The sequence below is a fragment of the Sapajus apella genome, unplaced genomic scaffold, assembly GCF_009761245.1.
Source record: "Sapajus apella isolate SASKATOON/1434 unplaced genomic scaffold, GSC_monkey_1.0 scaffold6, whole genome shotgun sequence".
NCBI lineage: Eukaryota > Metazoa > Chordata > Mammalia > Primates > Cebidae > Sapajus > Sapajus apella.
Window position 1 is genome coordinate 59,025,128 of NW_022436946.1, and position 16,577 is coordinate 59,041,704.

The window sequence follows — 16,577 nt, forward strand, 5'->3', positions numbered from 1 at the left end:
ATTCTCCTGCCTCAGCCTCCTGAGTAGCTGGGATTACAGGCACGTGCCACCATGCCCAGCTAATTTTTTGTATTTTTAGTAGAGACGGGGTTTCACCGTGTTGACCAGGATGGTCTCGATCTCTTGACTTCGTGATCCACCCGCCTTGGCCTCCCAAAGTGCTGGGATTACAGGCTTGAGCCACTGCGCCCGGCTTTAAATTTTTTTTTTTTTAAATGAAACAGAGTCTCACTCTGTTGCTTAGGCTGGGGTATAGTGGTATGATCATGGCTCACTGCAGCCTCTACCACCCAGGCTCGGGTGATTTTCCCCCACTGTAGCCTCCTGAGTAGTAGAGACTACAGGCACATACCACCAAGCCTGGCTAATTTTTTTTATTTTGTTTTTTGAGAGGCAGTCTTGCTCTGGCACCCATGCTGGAGTGCAGTGGCATGATTTTGGCTCACTGCAACCTCTGCTTCCTGGGTTCAAGTGATTGTCCTGCCCCAGCCTCCCAAGTAGCTGGACTACAAACGTGTGCCACTATGCCAGCTAATTTTTGTATCTTTAGTAGAGATGATGTTTCACTGTGTTGGTCTGGCTGGTCTTGAACCCCTGACCTCAAGCAATCTGCCTGCCTTGGCCTCCCAAAGTGCTGGGATTATAGGTGTGAGCCACTGTACCTGTGTGTCACTGTGTGTCACCATGAGACCAGCCTGGGCAACATGGCAGAACCCCATCTTTACACAAAATATAAAAATTAGCCGGGCTTCGTTAGGTGCAGTGGCTCAGCATCCAATTAAAAAGTTACTGGGTATAGGAAAAAGGAAAATGGTGGTTCATTACCAGGAGAAAAATGAGTCACTATAACAGACCCCAGAATAATACAGATATTTAAATTAATAAACAAGGACTTAAAGGAGTGGTTATATCATGATGATATGAATGGTCAAAAAACAAAAATGAAAAAAGTGATTGTAGGGTGGGCTGAGAGGAACGCTTGAGGCCAGGAATTTGTGATCAGTCTGAGCCTGGGCAACAAAGTAAGACCCCATCACTCTCAAAAACATAAAAAAAGTAGTATGTGCAGGGACTTAAAAGGAAACATAAACATAATGAGAGAAATTTAAGCTATGAAAAACCAAGTGAAACCGAAAAAATACAATCTTAGCAATGAATATTTTACTGGATAGGCCTCATCAAAGATTAGACACTTCATAAGAAAAGAATATTGAATTAGAAGATACAGTAAGATAAATTATCTAGGCTTAAACAGACAGGGTGGGAAAAAGCCAGAATAAAAATCCTTCAGTGATCTGTGGGCCATTATCAACTAGTCTACTGTATGTGTAATTGGAGTTACAGGAGGAAGGAGAGAAGAGAAACAGTAGAGATACAAAAAGATAATCACAAAATTTCTAAAGTTGATGAGAAATAATTTAGAGATCCCAAAAACTTATAAATCTACTAAACCCAAAACCATAGCATGCTGTATCATAATCAAGTTGCTGGAAACAAGAAATAAATAACATCTTAAACATTCCAGAAGAGGCTGGGTACTGTGGCTCACGCCTGTAATCCTAGCATTTTGGGAGGCTGAGGCGGGCGGACCACCTGAGGTCAGGAGTTCAAGACCAGCTTGGCCAACCTAGTGAAACCTCGTTTCTACTAAAAATACAAGAATCAGTTGGGCATAGTGGCATGTGCCTGTAGTCCCAGCTACTCTGGAGGCTGAAGCAGGAGAATCACTTGAACCCGGGAGGCGGAGGTGGTTGCAGTGAGCCAAGATTGCACTATTGCACTCCAGCTAGGAAAACAAATCAAAACTTCGACCCAAAAAAAAAAAAAAAAAAAAACGAAAAAAGATTCGTTACATGCAGAGGAGCAAAGATAAAAATGACTGCTGACTTCTTAACAGAAACAGTACAATGAAACATCTTTCAAATGCTGAGAAAAACTGTAAACCCCCTGGGCTTGGTGGCGCATGCCTGTAATGCCAGCATTTTGGGGGCTGAGGCAGGTGGATCTCTTAAGCCCAGGAGATTGAGACCAGCCTGGGCAATGTGGTAAAACCCTGACTAGTTGTAAAAATACAAAAATTAGCCAGGTATGTTGGTGTGTGCCTATAGTCCCAGCTACTTGGGAGACTGAGGTGGGAGGATCACTTGAATCTGGGAAGTCAAGGCTGCAGTGAGTTGACATTGAAACACTCCAGCCTGGTGACAGAGGGAAACCCTGCCTCAAAAAAAAAAGAAAAAGGTTAAAAAAAACAATGTTTGCTTAAGACAGAATTTTGTATGTAGAAAGTCTTAAGGAATCTTCAAAATAAAGAATTTTGCAAGGTCACAGGATACAAGGTTAATGTATAAAAATGAATTATATTTTTATGTTTAAAATTGGGGAATGAAATTTATTTTTTATGTATTTTATTTTTAGAGACAGAGTCTCATTCTGTTGCCCAGGCTGTAGTGCACTGGGCACAATCATGGCTTACTGCAGCCTCAAACTCCTAGGCCAAAGCGAGCGCCTCTTCTCAGTCCTGCACACCATCACCGGCTAATTTTTTTTTTTTTAAATTTTCAAATATATATATTTTTTGAGATAGAGTCTTGTTCTGTTGCCCAGGCTGGAGTGCAGTGGCACAATCTCTACTCACTGCAACCTCTGCCTCCTGGGTTCAAGCCATTCTCCTGCCTCAGCCTCCAAGTAGCTGGGATTACAGACACCTGCCACCACACCTGGCTAATTTTTTGTATTTTTAGTAGAAACAGGGTTTCACTATGTTGGCCAGACTGGTGTCAAACTCCTGGCCTCCTCAAAGTGATCTGCCCTCCTCAACCTCCCAAAGTGCTGGGATTCTAGGCATGAGCTACTGCCTCTAACCACACCAACTAATTACTTATTTATTTACATTTTTTTGAAGAGGTGGCATCTTGCCATGTTGCTCAGGTTGGTCTCGAACGCCTGGCCTCAAGTGATCATCTCACATTGGCATCCCAAACTACCACCAAGCCTGACCAGTTTTCTTTGGATATATTTCTTTTCCTCTACAGTGGAACTTCTCTTAATTAATCAATCAATTATTTATCTATTTTTGAGACAGTCTCACTCTGTTGCCCAGGCTGGAGTGCAATGGCACGATCTCAGCTCACCGCAACCTCCACCTCCCAGGTTCAAGCAATTTTCTTGCCTTAGCCTTCAAGTAGCTGGGATTACAGGCATGCACCACCATGCCCAGCTAATTTTTTTTTTTTTTTTGTACTTTTATTAGAGATGGGGTTTCACCATGTTGGTCAGGCTGGTCTCAAACACCTGACCTGGTGATCCACCCACGTCGGCCTCCCAAAGTGCTGGGATTATAGATGTCAGCCACTGCGTCTGGCCTACTTATTTTATTCTTTAAAAACTGGGGCCACAGGCCGGGTGTGGGGGCTCACGCCTATAATCCCAGGATTTTGGGAGGCCGAGGCGGGTGAATCACTGGAGGTCAGGAGTTTGTGACCAGCCTGGCCGACATGGTGAAACCCCACCTTAAAAAATAAATAAATAAATAAAAAATTGCGGCCACACCTGTAAGGGCAGTGGCTCACACCTGTAATCGCAGCACTTTGGGAGGCTGAGGCAGGAGGATTGCTTGAGCTCGGGAGTTTGAGATCAGCCTGGGCAACATAGTGAGATCCACATCTGTACAAAATTTAAAAAATTAGCTGGGCATGGTGGCACCCACCTGTAGTTGCAGCTACTTAGGGGGCTCAGCAGGGAGGATTGCTTGAGCTTGGGAGGGTGAGGCTGCAGTGAGCTGTGATCTTACCACTGTACTTCAGCCTGGGCAACAGACCAAGACCTTGTCTGTCCTCAGAAAATGGGTATCTTTAGAGAGCTTGTTTATGGGGACATGCCCCAGTTGAAAATGTGAGGCTTTGCTCCTATGAATCATGACCAAATCTGTTAGATTTCTTTCCCTCGATTTTTATGGAATCCTTCAGTCAGCCTCCTATAAAGGACAGAAATACTGACAGAAATTGTTTCAAAGTAACGTTTTTCCCTAATCAGTGCTTTGATCAGAATCAAATGTTTTCATGAGAGAATGCTCTATAATTTGGAAGACTTTGTAAGAACTCAGGTGTAAGGTGACTTTCTGGGTAATAATTTTGGAAAAACTTGTTAAATTTTGCATATGACGTTTAGATTGTGTTCAAGGTGCCCATATATAGGCAACCAGGGCGAACCTTCTCCTCCTCTTTTTTTTTTTTGTTTTTTTGGAGACAGGGTCTTAACTGTTTGTCACCCAGGCTGGAGTACAGTGGCATGATCTCAGCTCACTGCAACTTTGACCTCCCAGGCTTAAGTGATCCTCCCACTTCAGCCTTCTCAGGAGCTGGGACTGTAGGCGTGTGCCACCAAACCTGGCTAATTTTTGTATTTTTTGTAGAGATAAGAGTTTGCCATGTTGCCCAGACTGGTCTTGAACTCCTGGGCTCAAGGGATCTGTCTGCCTTGGCCTTCCAAAGTGCTGGGATTATAAGCATGAGCTACCACACTTGGCTTGGCGTGAAACTTCTTAGGATAAACTCATAGCATTGGACTTGCAAGGTCAAAGGGCATGTTCCCCTTTTAAACCTGCTGTTACATTGCTGGGCAGAAAGGGTTGTGCAGACCTGTATATACACTAGTAATATAATGCCTTTTATACAGTTACCAGTTTTCCTTTGTATGCTTACCTACATTCTGAACCCAGGTACTAGAATTTTGTGTTCTATTTCATCTTCTGTTTCGAAGTGTTGCTGTCTACTTTGGATCTGTTTTTTGTTTATATATTAGAGGCTGATGCCTTAATCAGTGTGATAGGGATATCCTCATTCATTCCCAGGAATTAATTTTTTACCTCTGTCCTTTCCTCAAGAGTTGAAAGTTTTGTTTTTTTTTTGAGATGGAGTTTTCGCTCTTGTTCCCCAGGCTGGAGTGCAATGGCGCGATCTCGGCTCACCGCAACCTCCACCTCCTGGGTTCAGGCAATTCTCCTGCCTCAGCCTCCTGAGTAGCTGGGATTACAGGCACGTACCACCATGCCCAGCTAATTTTTTGTATTTTTAGTAGAGATGGGGTTTCACCATGTTGACCAGGATGGTCTCGATCTCTTGACCTCGTGATCCACCCGCCTCGGCCTCCCAAAGTGCTGGGATTACAGGCGTGAGCCACTGCACCCGGCCTAAGAGTTGGAAGTTTTATGTACTAACTGCAGAATTCCCGTTTTTTTCTTGAAGAGTTAAAGGAGCTGGGGAAATATTGGGGTTTTGGATTCCCTGGAGATTGTTGAAATCCCAGCACATAGATTATTTTTCGGAGAAGTTGTATAGATTTTAAATGGAATTCATGTATTCGTCCCTGTACCTCAAATTCCAGTGGACTGAGACTTATTTGTAACAGCCTTTATATTAAATTAACTCTAATCCTCCATTGTAAAAAATTTCCGCAGTATTTTATAATAGAAACTCACTTATGAAGTCTGGAAATTGGACATTTTAATTCCAATCCAGGACTCTTTTCTGCTTTTCTACAACAGTGCAAATGAATATCATTTACATAGATATTTTGTTTTGGGTCAGGTGTGATGACTCACGCCTGTAATCCCAGCATTTGGGTCCACGGTGGGCGATCACCTGTGGTCAGGAGTTGGAGACCAGCCTGGCTAACATGGGGAAACCCCATCTCTACCAAAAAAAAAAGAAAAAAATACAAAAATTAGCACAGCATGGTGGCAGGCGCCTATAATCCCAGCTACTTGGGGGAGGCTGAGGCATGAGAATCGCTTAAACCTGGGAGGCGGAGGTTGCAGTGAGCCAAAATTGCGCCACTATACTTCAGCCTGGGAGATGGAGTGAGACTCTGTCTCAGATAAAAAAAGATAATTTTGTTTTGCCTTTCTCAGGTGTGGACACCTCAAGATCGCCAGTGTGTCCTGAGTACCTTAGCACAGTTGCTTTTGGATAAGGACTGTACTGTGCTGGTTGGTCGCCAGCTTCGCCCCCTCCTTTTGGATTTGCTGGAGAGGAATGCCGAGGCCATCAAAGCTGGAGGCCAAGTCAACCACGATCTGCATGAGCGGCTCTGTGTGTCAATGAGCAAACTCATTGGTAACCATCCTGATGTCCTCCTGTGAGTAGCAATTTTATTCACATTTCTCCTTGAGGTGGTAGAACCTGCTATCTCCTGGGAAGTAAGGGAATCTGAGCTGAGATGGGAAAAGGGAGATACAGAAAGGAGAGAGAGAAATAGTATTGTTTTATAAAAAGAGTCACAGCAGAATCCATTTATCCAGCCCCGTTCAGTGAGCATTTACTAGGTTTCTCTTAAATCTTGGCCATCAGAACAGACCTGGAAAGATGACCAGGATATGTCCCCAGTGCTGTCAAGGATTATATCATGTGCCAAGATATTCGTATACAGCAGAGTAAATGAGATTTAATTGAAGTGCTTATAGCATCCACCTCTAATGGGAAAGATTTTTTGCTTATTAGGGCTGCTGAAGGAGTGGATTTAGAAGAGCTATAGTGTCCTTTCCAACTTCTGTAAATCTATCTGAATTAGTGTAGCAAGAACTGTGTTAGAGCTGGGTTCTAATGTGACTTTTAAGTGATAGTAAAATATGGTTTGTGAGGAATAGTCCAAAGAGGCACCAAGACTGAGTGTTAGGTGTTTTTTTTTTTTTTGGAGACCGGAATCTTGCTCTGTTGCCCAGGCTGGAGTGCAGTGGCTCGATCTCTGCTCACCATGACCTCCGCCTCCCAGGTTCAAGCGATTCTCCTGCCTTAACTTCTGGGTAGCTGGGATTACAGGCGTGTACCACCGTGCCTGGCTAATTTTTGTATTTTTAGTAGACACGGGGTTTCACCATGTTTGCCAGGCTGGTCTCGAACTCCTCACCTCGTGATCTGTCCACCTCCACCTCCCAAATTGCTGGGATTACAGGCGTGAGCCACCGTGCCCAGCTTAATTTTTGTATTTATTGTCGAGACGGGTCACCATGTTGTCCGGGTGGTCTTGAACTCCTGGCCTCAAGTGATCTGCTTGCCGTGGCCTCCCAAAGCGCTGGGATTACAGGCGTGAGCTGCTGTGCCTGGCCTAATTTTTATATTTTTAGTGGAGACAGGGTTTCGCCATGTTGGCCAAGCTGGCCTTGAACTTTTTACCTCGGATGATCTGCCTCTTTGGCCTCCCAAAGTGCTGGGATTACAGGCATGAGCCTCTGCACCCAGTGATGATTTTCCCTTAATATTATGTCAGAATGTAACCTTATTTCTAAGTTTTACCTGTACTGACTTGACCAGAGCCTGCTGAGAATCATGTCTGTAGTACACAGAAGTATCCCAGACTAGTGAAGAAGAAACAGTTCCTTTTCCTCTACGTTTTCAGAATCCTTCACTTCTAATACCAGATGTGTGACTTTTTACCTGTATCTGCCAATTCTCTGACACTGGTTTGGTATCCTACAATTCAATTCAACTCTGAGACTGTCTTCCTGGAGTTAGTACAGACCCTACAGGTTAAGGATTCAGTCCCACGAGAGTATCCCTGCATGACTCCTCTGCAACCCCCTCAGTAGACACCGGTCTCTTCTAGCTTCTGACCAAAAGGCTCTAAATCAGAGACTCCCTTGATTCCCTGTCTTCAGGTTTGAGTATTTGTTAGAATAGCTCACAGAACTCAGGAAAACAGTTTCTTTACCAGATGACAAGTGTATTAGAAAAGGATACAACTCAGGAAGAGCCATTTGGAAGAGATGCACAGGACAGGACATGGGGGAGGGGGACAGTAAGCATCTGTGCCCTCCCCAGCTGCAGCACCCTCCCAGCACCTCTATTTGTTTACCATCCTGAAAGCTCACAGAACCCCATTTTTTTTTTTTTTTTTTTTTTTTTTTTTTTTTTTTGAGACAGAGTTTCACTCTTGTTACCCAGGCTGGAGTGCAATGGCGCAATCTCGGCTCGGCGCATTCTCGGCTCACCGCAACCTCCGCCTCCTGGGTTCAGGCAATTCTCCTGCCTCAGCCTCCTGAGTAGCTGGGATTACAGGCATGTGCCACCATGTCCAGCTGATTTTTTGTATTTTTAGTAGAGACGGGGTTTCACCATGTTGACCAGGATGGTCTCGGTCTCTTGACCTCGTGATCCTTCCGCCTCGGCCTCCCAAAGTACTGGGATTACAGGCGTGAGCCACCGCGCCTGGCCCCCTTTTTTTTTTTTTAAGATGGAGTCTCGCTGTGTCACCTAGGCCAAAGTGCAGTAGCGCCATCTTGGCTCACTGCAACCTCTGCCTCCCGGGTTCAAGCATTTCTTCTGCCTCAGCCTCCCAAGTAGCTGGGATTATAGGCACTTGCCACTACGCCCGGCTACTTTTTGTATTTTTAGTAGAGATGGAGTTTCACCATGTTGGTCAGGCTGGTCTCGAACTCCTGACCTTGTGATCCACCCACGTTGGCCTCCCGAAGTGCTGGGATTACAGGCATGAGACACCGTGTCCGGCCTGTTTTTTTTTAAATGGATATTTCATTAGGAAGACATGATTGATCATATCATTGACCATTGGAGATCATCTTCGCCATCATCCCCTTTCCTTCCTGGCAGTTTGGGGGTGGGCTGAAAGTTTCAAGTCTGTTATCACTTGGTTGGTTCTCCTGGCAACTAACCAGTGTCCCCCTCCTTAAGGACTTTCCCATTGTCACCTCATTAACATAAAACTCAGGTGTGATTGAAAGGGGGTTGAATAACAAAAGAATAGCTCTTACCACATCGGGAATTACAGTTGCTAGAGCTCTGTCCTGGAACCAGGTTGAAAACTAAACACATATTATCACAAATAAGCTCAAGTTTTTAACAAACTTAAAGTTTCATTAGAAGTGTACAAATATGTGTACACTTTTTCCCCATTGTGGTCGGAAAACACTTAAAATTGATCACCTTTACTATTTCTTTTTTTTCGAGACGAAGTTTTGCTCGTTGCCCAGGATGGAGTGCAGTGGTGTGATCTTGGCTCACTGCAACTTCTGCCTCCCAGGTTCAAGCGATTCTCTTGCTTCAGCTTCCGAAGTAGCTGGGATGACAGGCATGCGCCACCATGCCTGGCTAATTTTGTATTTTTAGTGGAGGTTGGGGTTTTACCATGTTGGCCAGGCTGGTTTTGAACTCCTGACCTCAGGTGATCCACCCTCCTCGGCCTCCCAAAGCGTTGAGATGACAGGCGTGAGTCACCGTGCCTGGCCTGGTTTCAGAATTGCATCTGCTGCGAGTTTGTGCTGGGCATGGGGCTCCACATCAGTGCTGTCTGTCTTTTGATTGGTAAGAACTATAGTGGGTAGACACAGTCACAGCTTTTGTGAAGAACAGCAGATGGATTGCTGTGGTGGAGCATGCATTTCCTTTTCAAAGACATTGCATGTGTAAGGTAATTGTATGTATGTGGCCAGTTACACTGCCATACAACAGAATGAGGGACCAAAATAGTTCTACTCTTAACATTTTAGTGAAAAACTGTATCTGGAAATACCTTAAAGGTAACATCTTTTGTTTTTAGACTTTTCTTCCTCTCCAAGAACTACTTTACTTATTCTCTGTGTCCCTGTGAGGAAAATAATGTCCTTGTAGTATAATACCTATTTTTCCTTTTCTTCTTTTAATTCCAGAAGAAATAACATTCAATAGTACAGAATGGTAGGAAGCTAAAGGTCCTCTGCACCCTGAAATTGTACCCTCCAAAGATAGCTGGTATTAATATTTTTGTATGTTTTCTCCCAAATGTCTTTTCTCACTCTTGTACATATTAGAGAATACACACAAATACATTAATATGCCCGTATTTAAAATATGGCTTTATTGAGATAGTTCATATATTATAAAAGTGTACAATTTAGTGGTTTTTAGTATTTTCATCAATATATGCAGTCATCACTACAGTCAATTTATTTTTTGTTTATTTTTAGCATGTGCTAAATTATTTTCAAAAATTGTAACTCTTAGGCATTTTGTTATAAAAACTTGGTACTCATCCATAAACTAATACAAATTTAAAATTCATATATTTGCTTCTCTCTTTTTTTTTTTTAAGCCAGTCAAATTTAGCAGTAGGGGGTGGTATCCCAACTTCAGTGACACTAATATTAATAAGTTCTGGTAACCCACTACCATCAGATCAGCCTACTTCACTTTTTAACCTGACTTTCTGGTAAATCTTTAGCTTCTCTGTTTTTGGCTGCCGTGTAAGGAGGTCCTCCTTTACTTGGATTGTTTAAGAGCATAATTCATCAATGAGCAACTCTTTCTTTTTCATTATTGGCAATAGGGCTTACACCTAGTATTGATGCTGCTTTCTGTTTTGTCATTTTGAGTTCAAACCCGCCTCTGTAATAGCCACCACTGAAGGCAGATTTTGGTAGACTTTGAAAAATTTGTTTTCCTTGAGGCTCCATATGCTTCATAGCTTGCAAAGCATAACAGCCTACAAGTTCCATGGTAAAAAAAAAAAAAGTCCAACTGCTGCCACTGTGCTGACCACCCCTCCAGCTGGGCTCCCTGCCTCCACCAGGAGCTTGGATCATCGCAGCCCAGAGGCTGCAGCCAACAACCATATACCTTTATCAGAGAGCAGCAAAGCCACCGACTGCAGGAACAAAACCCACTACAGTGCATTTTTTGAACATTTGTACACAATTTTTTAAGGTAGATTTTTTGTTTTTTTTTTTTTTTGAGACGGAGTCTCCTCTGTTACCAGTCTGGGGTGCAGTGGCACCATCTGGCTCACTGCAACCTCTGCCTCCCGGGTTCAAGTGATTCTCCTGCCTCAGCCTCCCAAGTAGCTGGGATTCCAGGCGCATGCCACTATGTCTGGCTAATTTTTGTGTTTTTAGTAGAGATGGGGTTTCACCATGTTGGTTAGGATGGTCTAAATCTCTTGACCTGCCTGCCTTGGCCTCCCAAAGTCCTGGGATTACAGGCATGAACCAGTGTGTCTGGCCAGAGCCACTGTGCCTGGCCAGAAATTTCTGTAAAATTAAAAACAAACACCTAATGCATGCTAATTATTTTTATTTTTTAATACTTAATTTAGAGCCATTTAAAACTCACAGCAAAATTGAGAGGAAGGTACACACTGTACCTACACATGCATAGCCTCCCCCATTATCAGCATCTCCCATCAGAGTAGTAGTTGTTACAATTGATGAACCTACTCAAAGTCCACAGATTACGTTAAGGTTCATTAGGATTAGTGTTAATTCTTCTTTCAGTGTTTGGTAGAATTCTGTAGTGTGGTTATCTGTCTTTTCTCTAGTGCAGTCTACGCTTTTCTTTGGTGGGAGGTTTTGGATTACTGACTAAATCTCCTTACTAGCTGGTTACTAGTCTGTACATATTTTCCGTTTATTTATAATGTTCGAAGTTGCTTTTTTTTTTTTTTTTTTTTGAGACAGAGTTTTGCTCTGGTCACCCAGGTTAGAGTGTAATGGCATAATCTTGGCTCACTGTAACCTCTGTCTTCTGGGCTCAAGTGATTCTCCTGCCTCAGCCTCTGGAGTAGCTGGGATTACAGGAATGCATACCACACCCAGCTAATTTTGTGTTTTAAGTAGAGACAGAGTTTCACCATCTTGGCCAGGCTGATGTTGAACTCCTGACCTCAGGTGAACTGCCCACTTAGGCCTCCCAAAGTGCTGAGATTTCAGGTATGAGACATTGCACCTGGCCATGTTCAAAGCCTTAATAATATTTTTTTATTTCCATGGCATTGGTTATATAATATCCCCACTTTTTCTTTCGAGATGTAATCTCGCGCTGTCGCCCAGGCCTGAGTTCAGTGGCCAATCTCGGTTCACTGCAATCTCTGCCTCCTGGGTTCAAGCAGTTTGCCTGCCTCAGCCTCCTGAGTAGCTGGGATTACAGACATTTGCCACTATGCCCAGCTAATTTTGTATTTTTATTAGAGATAGGGTTTCACCATATTGGTCAGGCTGTTTAGAACTTACTCTGTCATCCAGACTGGAATGCAGTGGCACCATCATAGCTCATTGTAACCTTGAACTTGGCAAATGATCTTCCAGCTTCAGGCTCTTGAATAGGCTTCAGGCTGCACCATACCCTGCTAATTCAAAAACAGCCTGACCAGTATGGTGAAACCCCATCTCTAATAAAAATATAAAATTAGCTGGGCATAGTGGCAAATGCCTGTATGTAATCCCAGCTACTCAGGAGGCTGAGGCAGGAGAATTGCTTGAGCCCAGGAGGCAGAGATTGCAGTGAACCAATATTGGGCTAATTAAAAAAAATTTTTTGTAGGAATGAATGTTCCTATGTTGCCCAGACTTGTCCTCTTCATTCATTAAGGTGTAACTTAAGCATTTCTTCTTGATTCTTCCCAGATTCAGTTGACTCGTGTGTGTGTGTGTGTGTGTGTGTGTGTGTGTGTGTGTGTGTGTGTTTCTTACTGTTTCTAAAAGTGGGTGTCTTCCTTACTAGGCAGCAAACTCCTCAAGAAAAGTATCTCTTCAGGTATTAACATAGTATCTGGCTCATAGTGAGAACTGAATAAATGTTTTTTGGAAATGAGTACCATTTCAATTGTAAACACTTATGATGTGTACCCCCTCCTTTTGTAGGTAATTACTTTAGGTTTTTGTATCCTCTTAGTCAGAATTATCTTATGTCATGGTCCTGGTTCCTGAAATTGAACAGGATAAAATTTTAGAACTAGCTAGATTTAGCATTCATCTCCCTGTGTTGTCAGACTCTTGGGGAAGTTCTGTTCTGTGGTTCTGTCAGAGTAGAGAGATGTGTTCTGTGATATTCCCACCAATCAATGAAAATGTAGCCAGGCGTGGTGGCTCACACCTGTAATCCAAGCACTTTGGAGGCCAAGGCGGGCAGATCACCTGAGGTCGCGAGTTCAAGACCAGCCTGACCAACATGGTGAAACCTTGTCTTTAATAATGATAATAATAATAATAATAATGAAAGAAAGAAAGAAAAGAAAAGAAAATATAGATACTCCTTGTTGAAAATAGCTGAAGTTGAAAATGCATTTAATACTCTGATAAACCGATTACAAAGCTGAAAAATTGTCAAGTCCGAACATTGTTAAGTTGGGGATGTCTGTATTCTTTGTTTTTGAAGGTTTGCCCTGAGGTATTTCAAGGACACATTCCCAGTCTTTCAAAGACTCTTCCTAGAGAGTTCAGATGCTAATCCAGTCCGCTATGGACGTAGGAGGATGAAGCTCCGGGACCTAATGGAAGCAGCCTACAAGTTTCTGCAGCAGGAGCAGTCTGTGTTCCGGGAGCTCTGGGACTGGAGTGTGTGTGTCCCTCTCCTCAGAAGCCATGACACCTTGGTTCGCTGGTACGTAGCTTGCTGGACTTTTTTGTACTTCTAGAGTGGAACTGGTACAGGGCATGTGTGGAGTTGTGTTTGTGAGCAGGGAAAGGAAACCATTTAAAATTTGTTATTTTTGTTCTTGTGGCTTTTGAGTTTTTATTTCCTTTCATTAATCACATGTTATTGCAGAGGAAAATGAGATGATATGAGTGGATCTCACCTTTTTCATGTTCCGTTAAGTAAATTTATTGTGCCTTATTTGTGTTTTCTGTTCCTAAATGTGTTATAATAATTGAGATTTCCTTTTCTAGTGTTCAGTTGGCTAGTAAATTTTATTTATTCTTTATAATCAGCTGCAGATAAACTGAATTTACACACTTTCTTTTTCCCCAGGTATACAGCCAATTGTCTTGCTTTGGTCACCTGTATGAATGAAGAGCAGAAGTTATCATTCCTTAAGAAGATATTTAATAGTGATGAATTGATCCATTTCAGGTTGAAGTAAGCAGGAGCCTTCGTGGAGGTCTCACTATCTTGCTATAGCATTTCTTTTTTTTTTTTTCTTTTCTGGGGGCGACAGGCCAGAGGTAACTGTGGGTCTTGCTATAGCGTTTCTGAGAAATAAGATAATTGATGAGATTCTCCTTTCTCTCAGGTTGTTAGAAGAGGCCCAGTTGCAGGACTTAGAGAAGGCTTTGGTTTTGGCCAATCCAGAAGCCTCCCTTTGGCGTAAGGAGAAGGAGCTGCAGTACTTACAGGGACACCTTGTTTCGTCTGACCTCTCCCCTAGGGTGACAGCTGTCTGTGGTGTGGTGCTGCCCGGGCAGCCACCAGCCTCTGGAGATCCGGTATGTTGGCATCAGTAGAGGGTGTGTCCACTTCCTCCTGCTAAACACTTAATGTGCTCTGTCTTTAGCTGGGCTCTGTGTACCAGCTGTGAGCTAAATTTATTTTGTTAAATTGCTATTCCATTTTTGGAGTTATTCAGGGCGAAATTATGAGAAAATCATCTTGGGCTTTTCCCTTGATATTCCCATTGTTCCTGTTTTTATTTTTTATTAATTTTTTTAAGTTGTAGAGACAGGATCTCTCTATGTTGTCTGTGCTGGTTTGGACCTCCTGGTCTCAAGAGATCATCCACTTCTGCCTCCCAAAGTGTTGGGATTACAGGTGTGATCCACTGTACCCAGCCTGTCCCTGTTTAATATGAAATTAAAAACTAATGTGCCTGTGTGATGCCTTTAACTTGAGCAGACCTCTTCCATATATCTTCTTGCTTGCTCACTGCAAAAACTGTGTGAAGGTCTATAGCACATGTTATAATCCCATGTTGATGTAATTCAAAGGCAGAATTCCTTACTGGAGACTCTTGGACTGCTCTGTGGCTAAGATAGTCCTAGGTCTAGAGATAACTCCTAGCAGCCCCTTCTTTCAGAGTCTCATTGTATGAGAGTCCAGTATCTGTAGTATACCTCCTCTCTGCCGTATCCAACAAGTTTCTTTCCAAGAATGGCTCGAGATCATACTTAAACAGCCTTACAGATCATGAATCTGGCACTTTTGGAAGCCAGTCCCTTTTTCCATAGCAGTCTTCAGTCAGTTGCCACTTTGTCTGATGGTCTGATCCACCCACTTTTCTTCTTGGAATAAGTCCTGGGTCATTTCTTGAACCATGAGTTGTGCTCTGGTCAGTAGCATTAAAAAATACTTACAATACATGTATAGGAAAATGCTCATTGTTTTAAGTGTGTAGTTGTATAATCGCTAACACCAAAATCCCAGACCTTCCAAAGCTCTTTGTGTTTTTTTCTAGTCATGAAGACCCATCCCCCTTCCCCTCTTTACACCTGCCATGTACCCTGTAACCAGTATCCTAACCTAGGTTATGTTTAGGGCATTAGGATTTTAACATAGGGAAGGATTCTTGTTAGAATGGGCCTGCTGTTGGCTGGCAGTGGGGACTCTGGTGCCGAAGTGCAGGGTAGAGTTGGGTGTAGCCTGCCTGCTAAATTTCTGAGAGGGACAGCCTTGAGGAAAGTTCAAGGCTTCCAGCTCTGAATTTCTCATTTAGTCCTCACATATCTTTAGGGAACCAGCCATATTTGAGAAATTACTACCCCTTAAAAGTTATAAATCATTCCACTTTTCAAGAGGTCTTCCCCCCATGTATCTTAGATGCATTGTTGTTATTTAACAAATTAAATTTTTTTTCTTTGAGCGGAGTTGTGCTCTTTTTGCCCAGGCTGGAGTGCAATGGCACAATCTTGGTTCATGGCAACTTCTGCCTCCTGGGCTCAAGTGATTCTCCTGCCTCAGCCTCCCAAGTAGCTGGGATTACAGATGTGCTCCACCATGCCCAGCTATTTTTGTATTTTAGTAGAAACAGGATTTCTCTGTGTTGGTCAGGCTGGTCTCGATCTCCCAACCTCGGGTGATCCGCCCGCCTCAGCCTCCCAAAATGCTGAGATTACAGGCGTGAGTGAGCTACCACACCTGGCTGCAAATTAAAAAATTTTGATAACATAAATATAACATTTACCATGCTAACATTTTTAACTTTACACATTAGTTCACACTGTTATTTAACCAATCTCTAGACGTTAGCTTTTTTTTTTTTTTTTTTTTTTGGCATCAGGGTCTCACTCGGTTACCTGGGGCTGGAGTGCAGTGGTGTGATCAAAGCTAACTGTAACTTCAAACTCCTGGGCTCAAGGGGTCCTTTCACCTCAGCTTCCTGAGTAGCTGAGATTACAGGTGTGTGCCACCAGGCCTGGCTAATTTTTAAATTTTTTGTACAGACAGTCTCACTATGTTGCTCAGGCTAGTCTTAAACTCCTAGCCTCAAGCTGCCCTCCCTCCTCAGCCTCCTAAAGTGCTGGGATTACAGGTACGAGCCACCTTATCTGACTCAGAACGTTTTCATCTTGCAAAACTGAAATTCTATACTCATTAAACGTATCGGGGGGCTGGGCGCGGTGGGTCAAGCCTGTAATCCCAGCACTTTGGGAGGCCGAGGTGGGTGGATCACGAGGTCAAGAGATCGAGACCATCCTGGTCAACATGGTGAAACCCCGTCTCTACTAAAACTACAAAAAATTAGCTGGGCATGGTGGCGCGTGCCTGTAGTCCCAGCTACTCAGGAGGCTGAGGCAGGAGAATTGCCTGAACCCAGGAGGCGGAGGTTGCGGTGAGCCGAGATCGCGCCATTGCACTCCAGCCTGGGTAACAAGAGCGAAACTC

General features: G+C 43.3%; 1 protein-coding gene and 1 pseudogene across 1 annotated transcript in view; one reads left to right on the forward strand and one right to left on the reverse strand.

Annotated features, from left to right (window-relative positions):
• MDN1 (midasin AAA ATPase 1) overlaps window positions 1–16,577 on the forward strand; it is a 178,884-nt gene that overhangs the window by 15,813 nt on the left and 146,494 nt on the right. The window contains exons 2-5 of the mRNA XM_032274472.1: window positions 5,909–6,135; window positions 13,137–13,361; window positions 13,731–13,838; window positions 13,993–14,185. Of these exons, the coding sequence (XP_032130363.1) occupies window positions 5,909–6,135; window positions 13,137–13,361; window positions 13,731–13,838; window positions 13,993–14,185 (753 nt within the window). The remainder of the gene's footprint in view (window positions 1–5,908; window positions 6,136–13,136; window positions 13,362–13,730; window positions 13,839–13,992; window positions 14,186–16,577) is intronic.
• On the reverse strand, window positions 10,175–10,456 carry LOC116549583 (annotated as a pseudogene).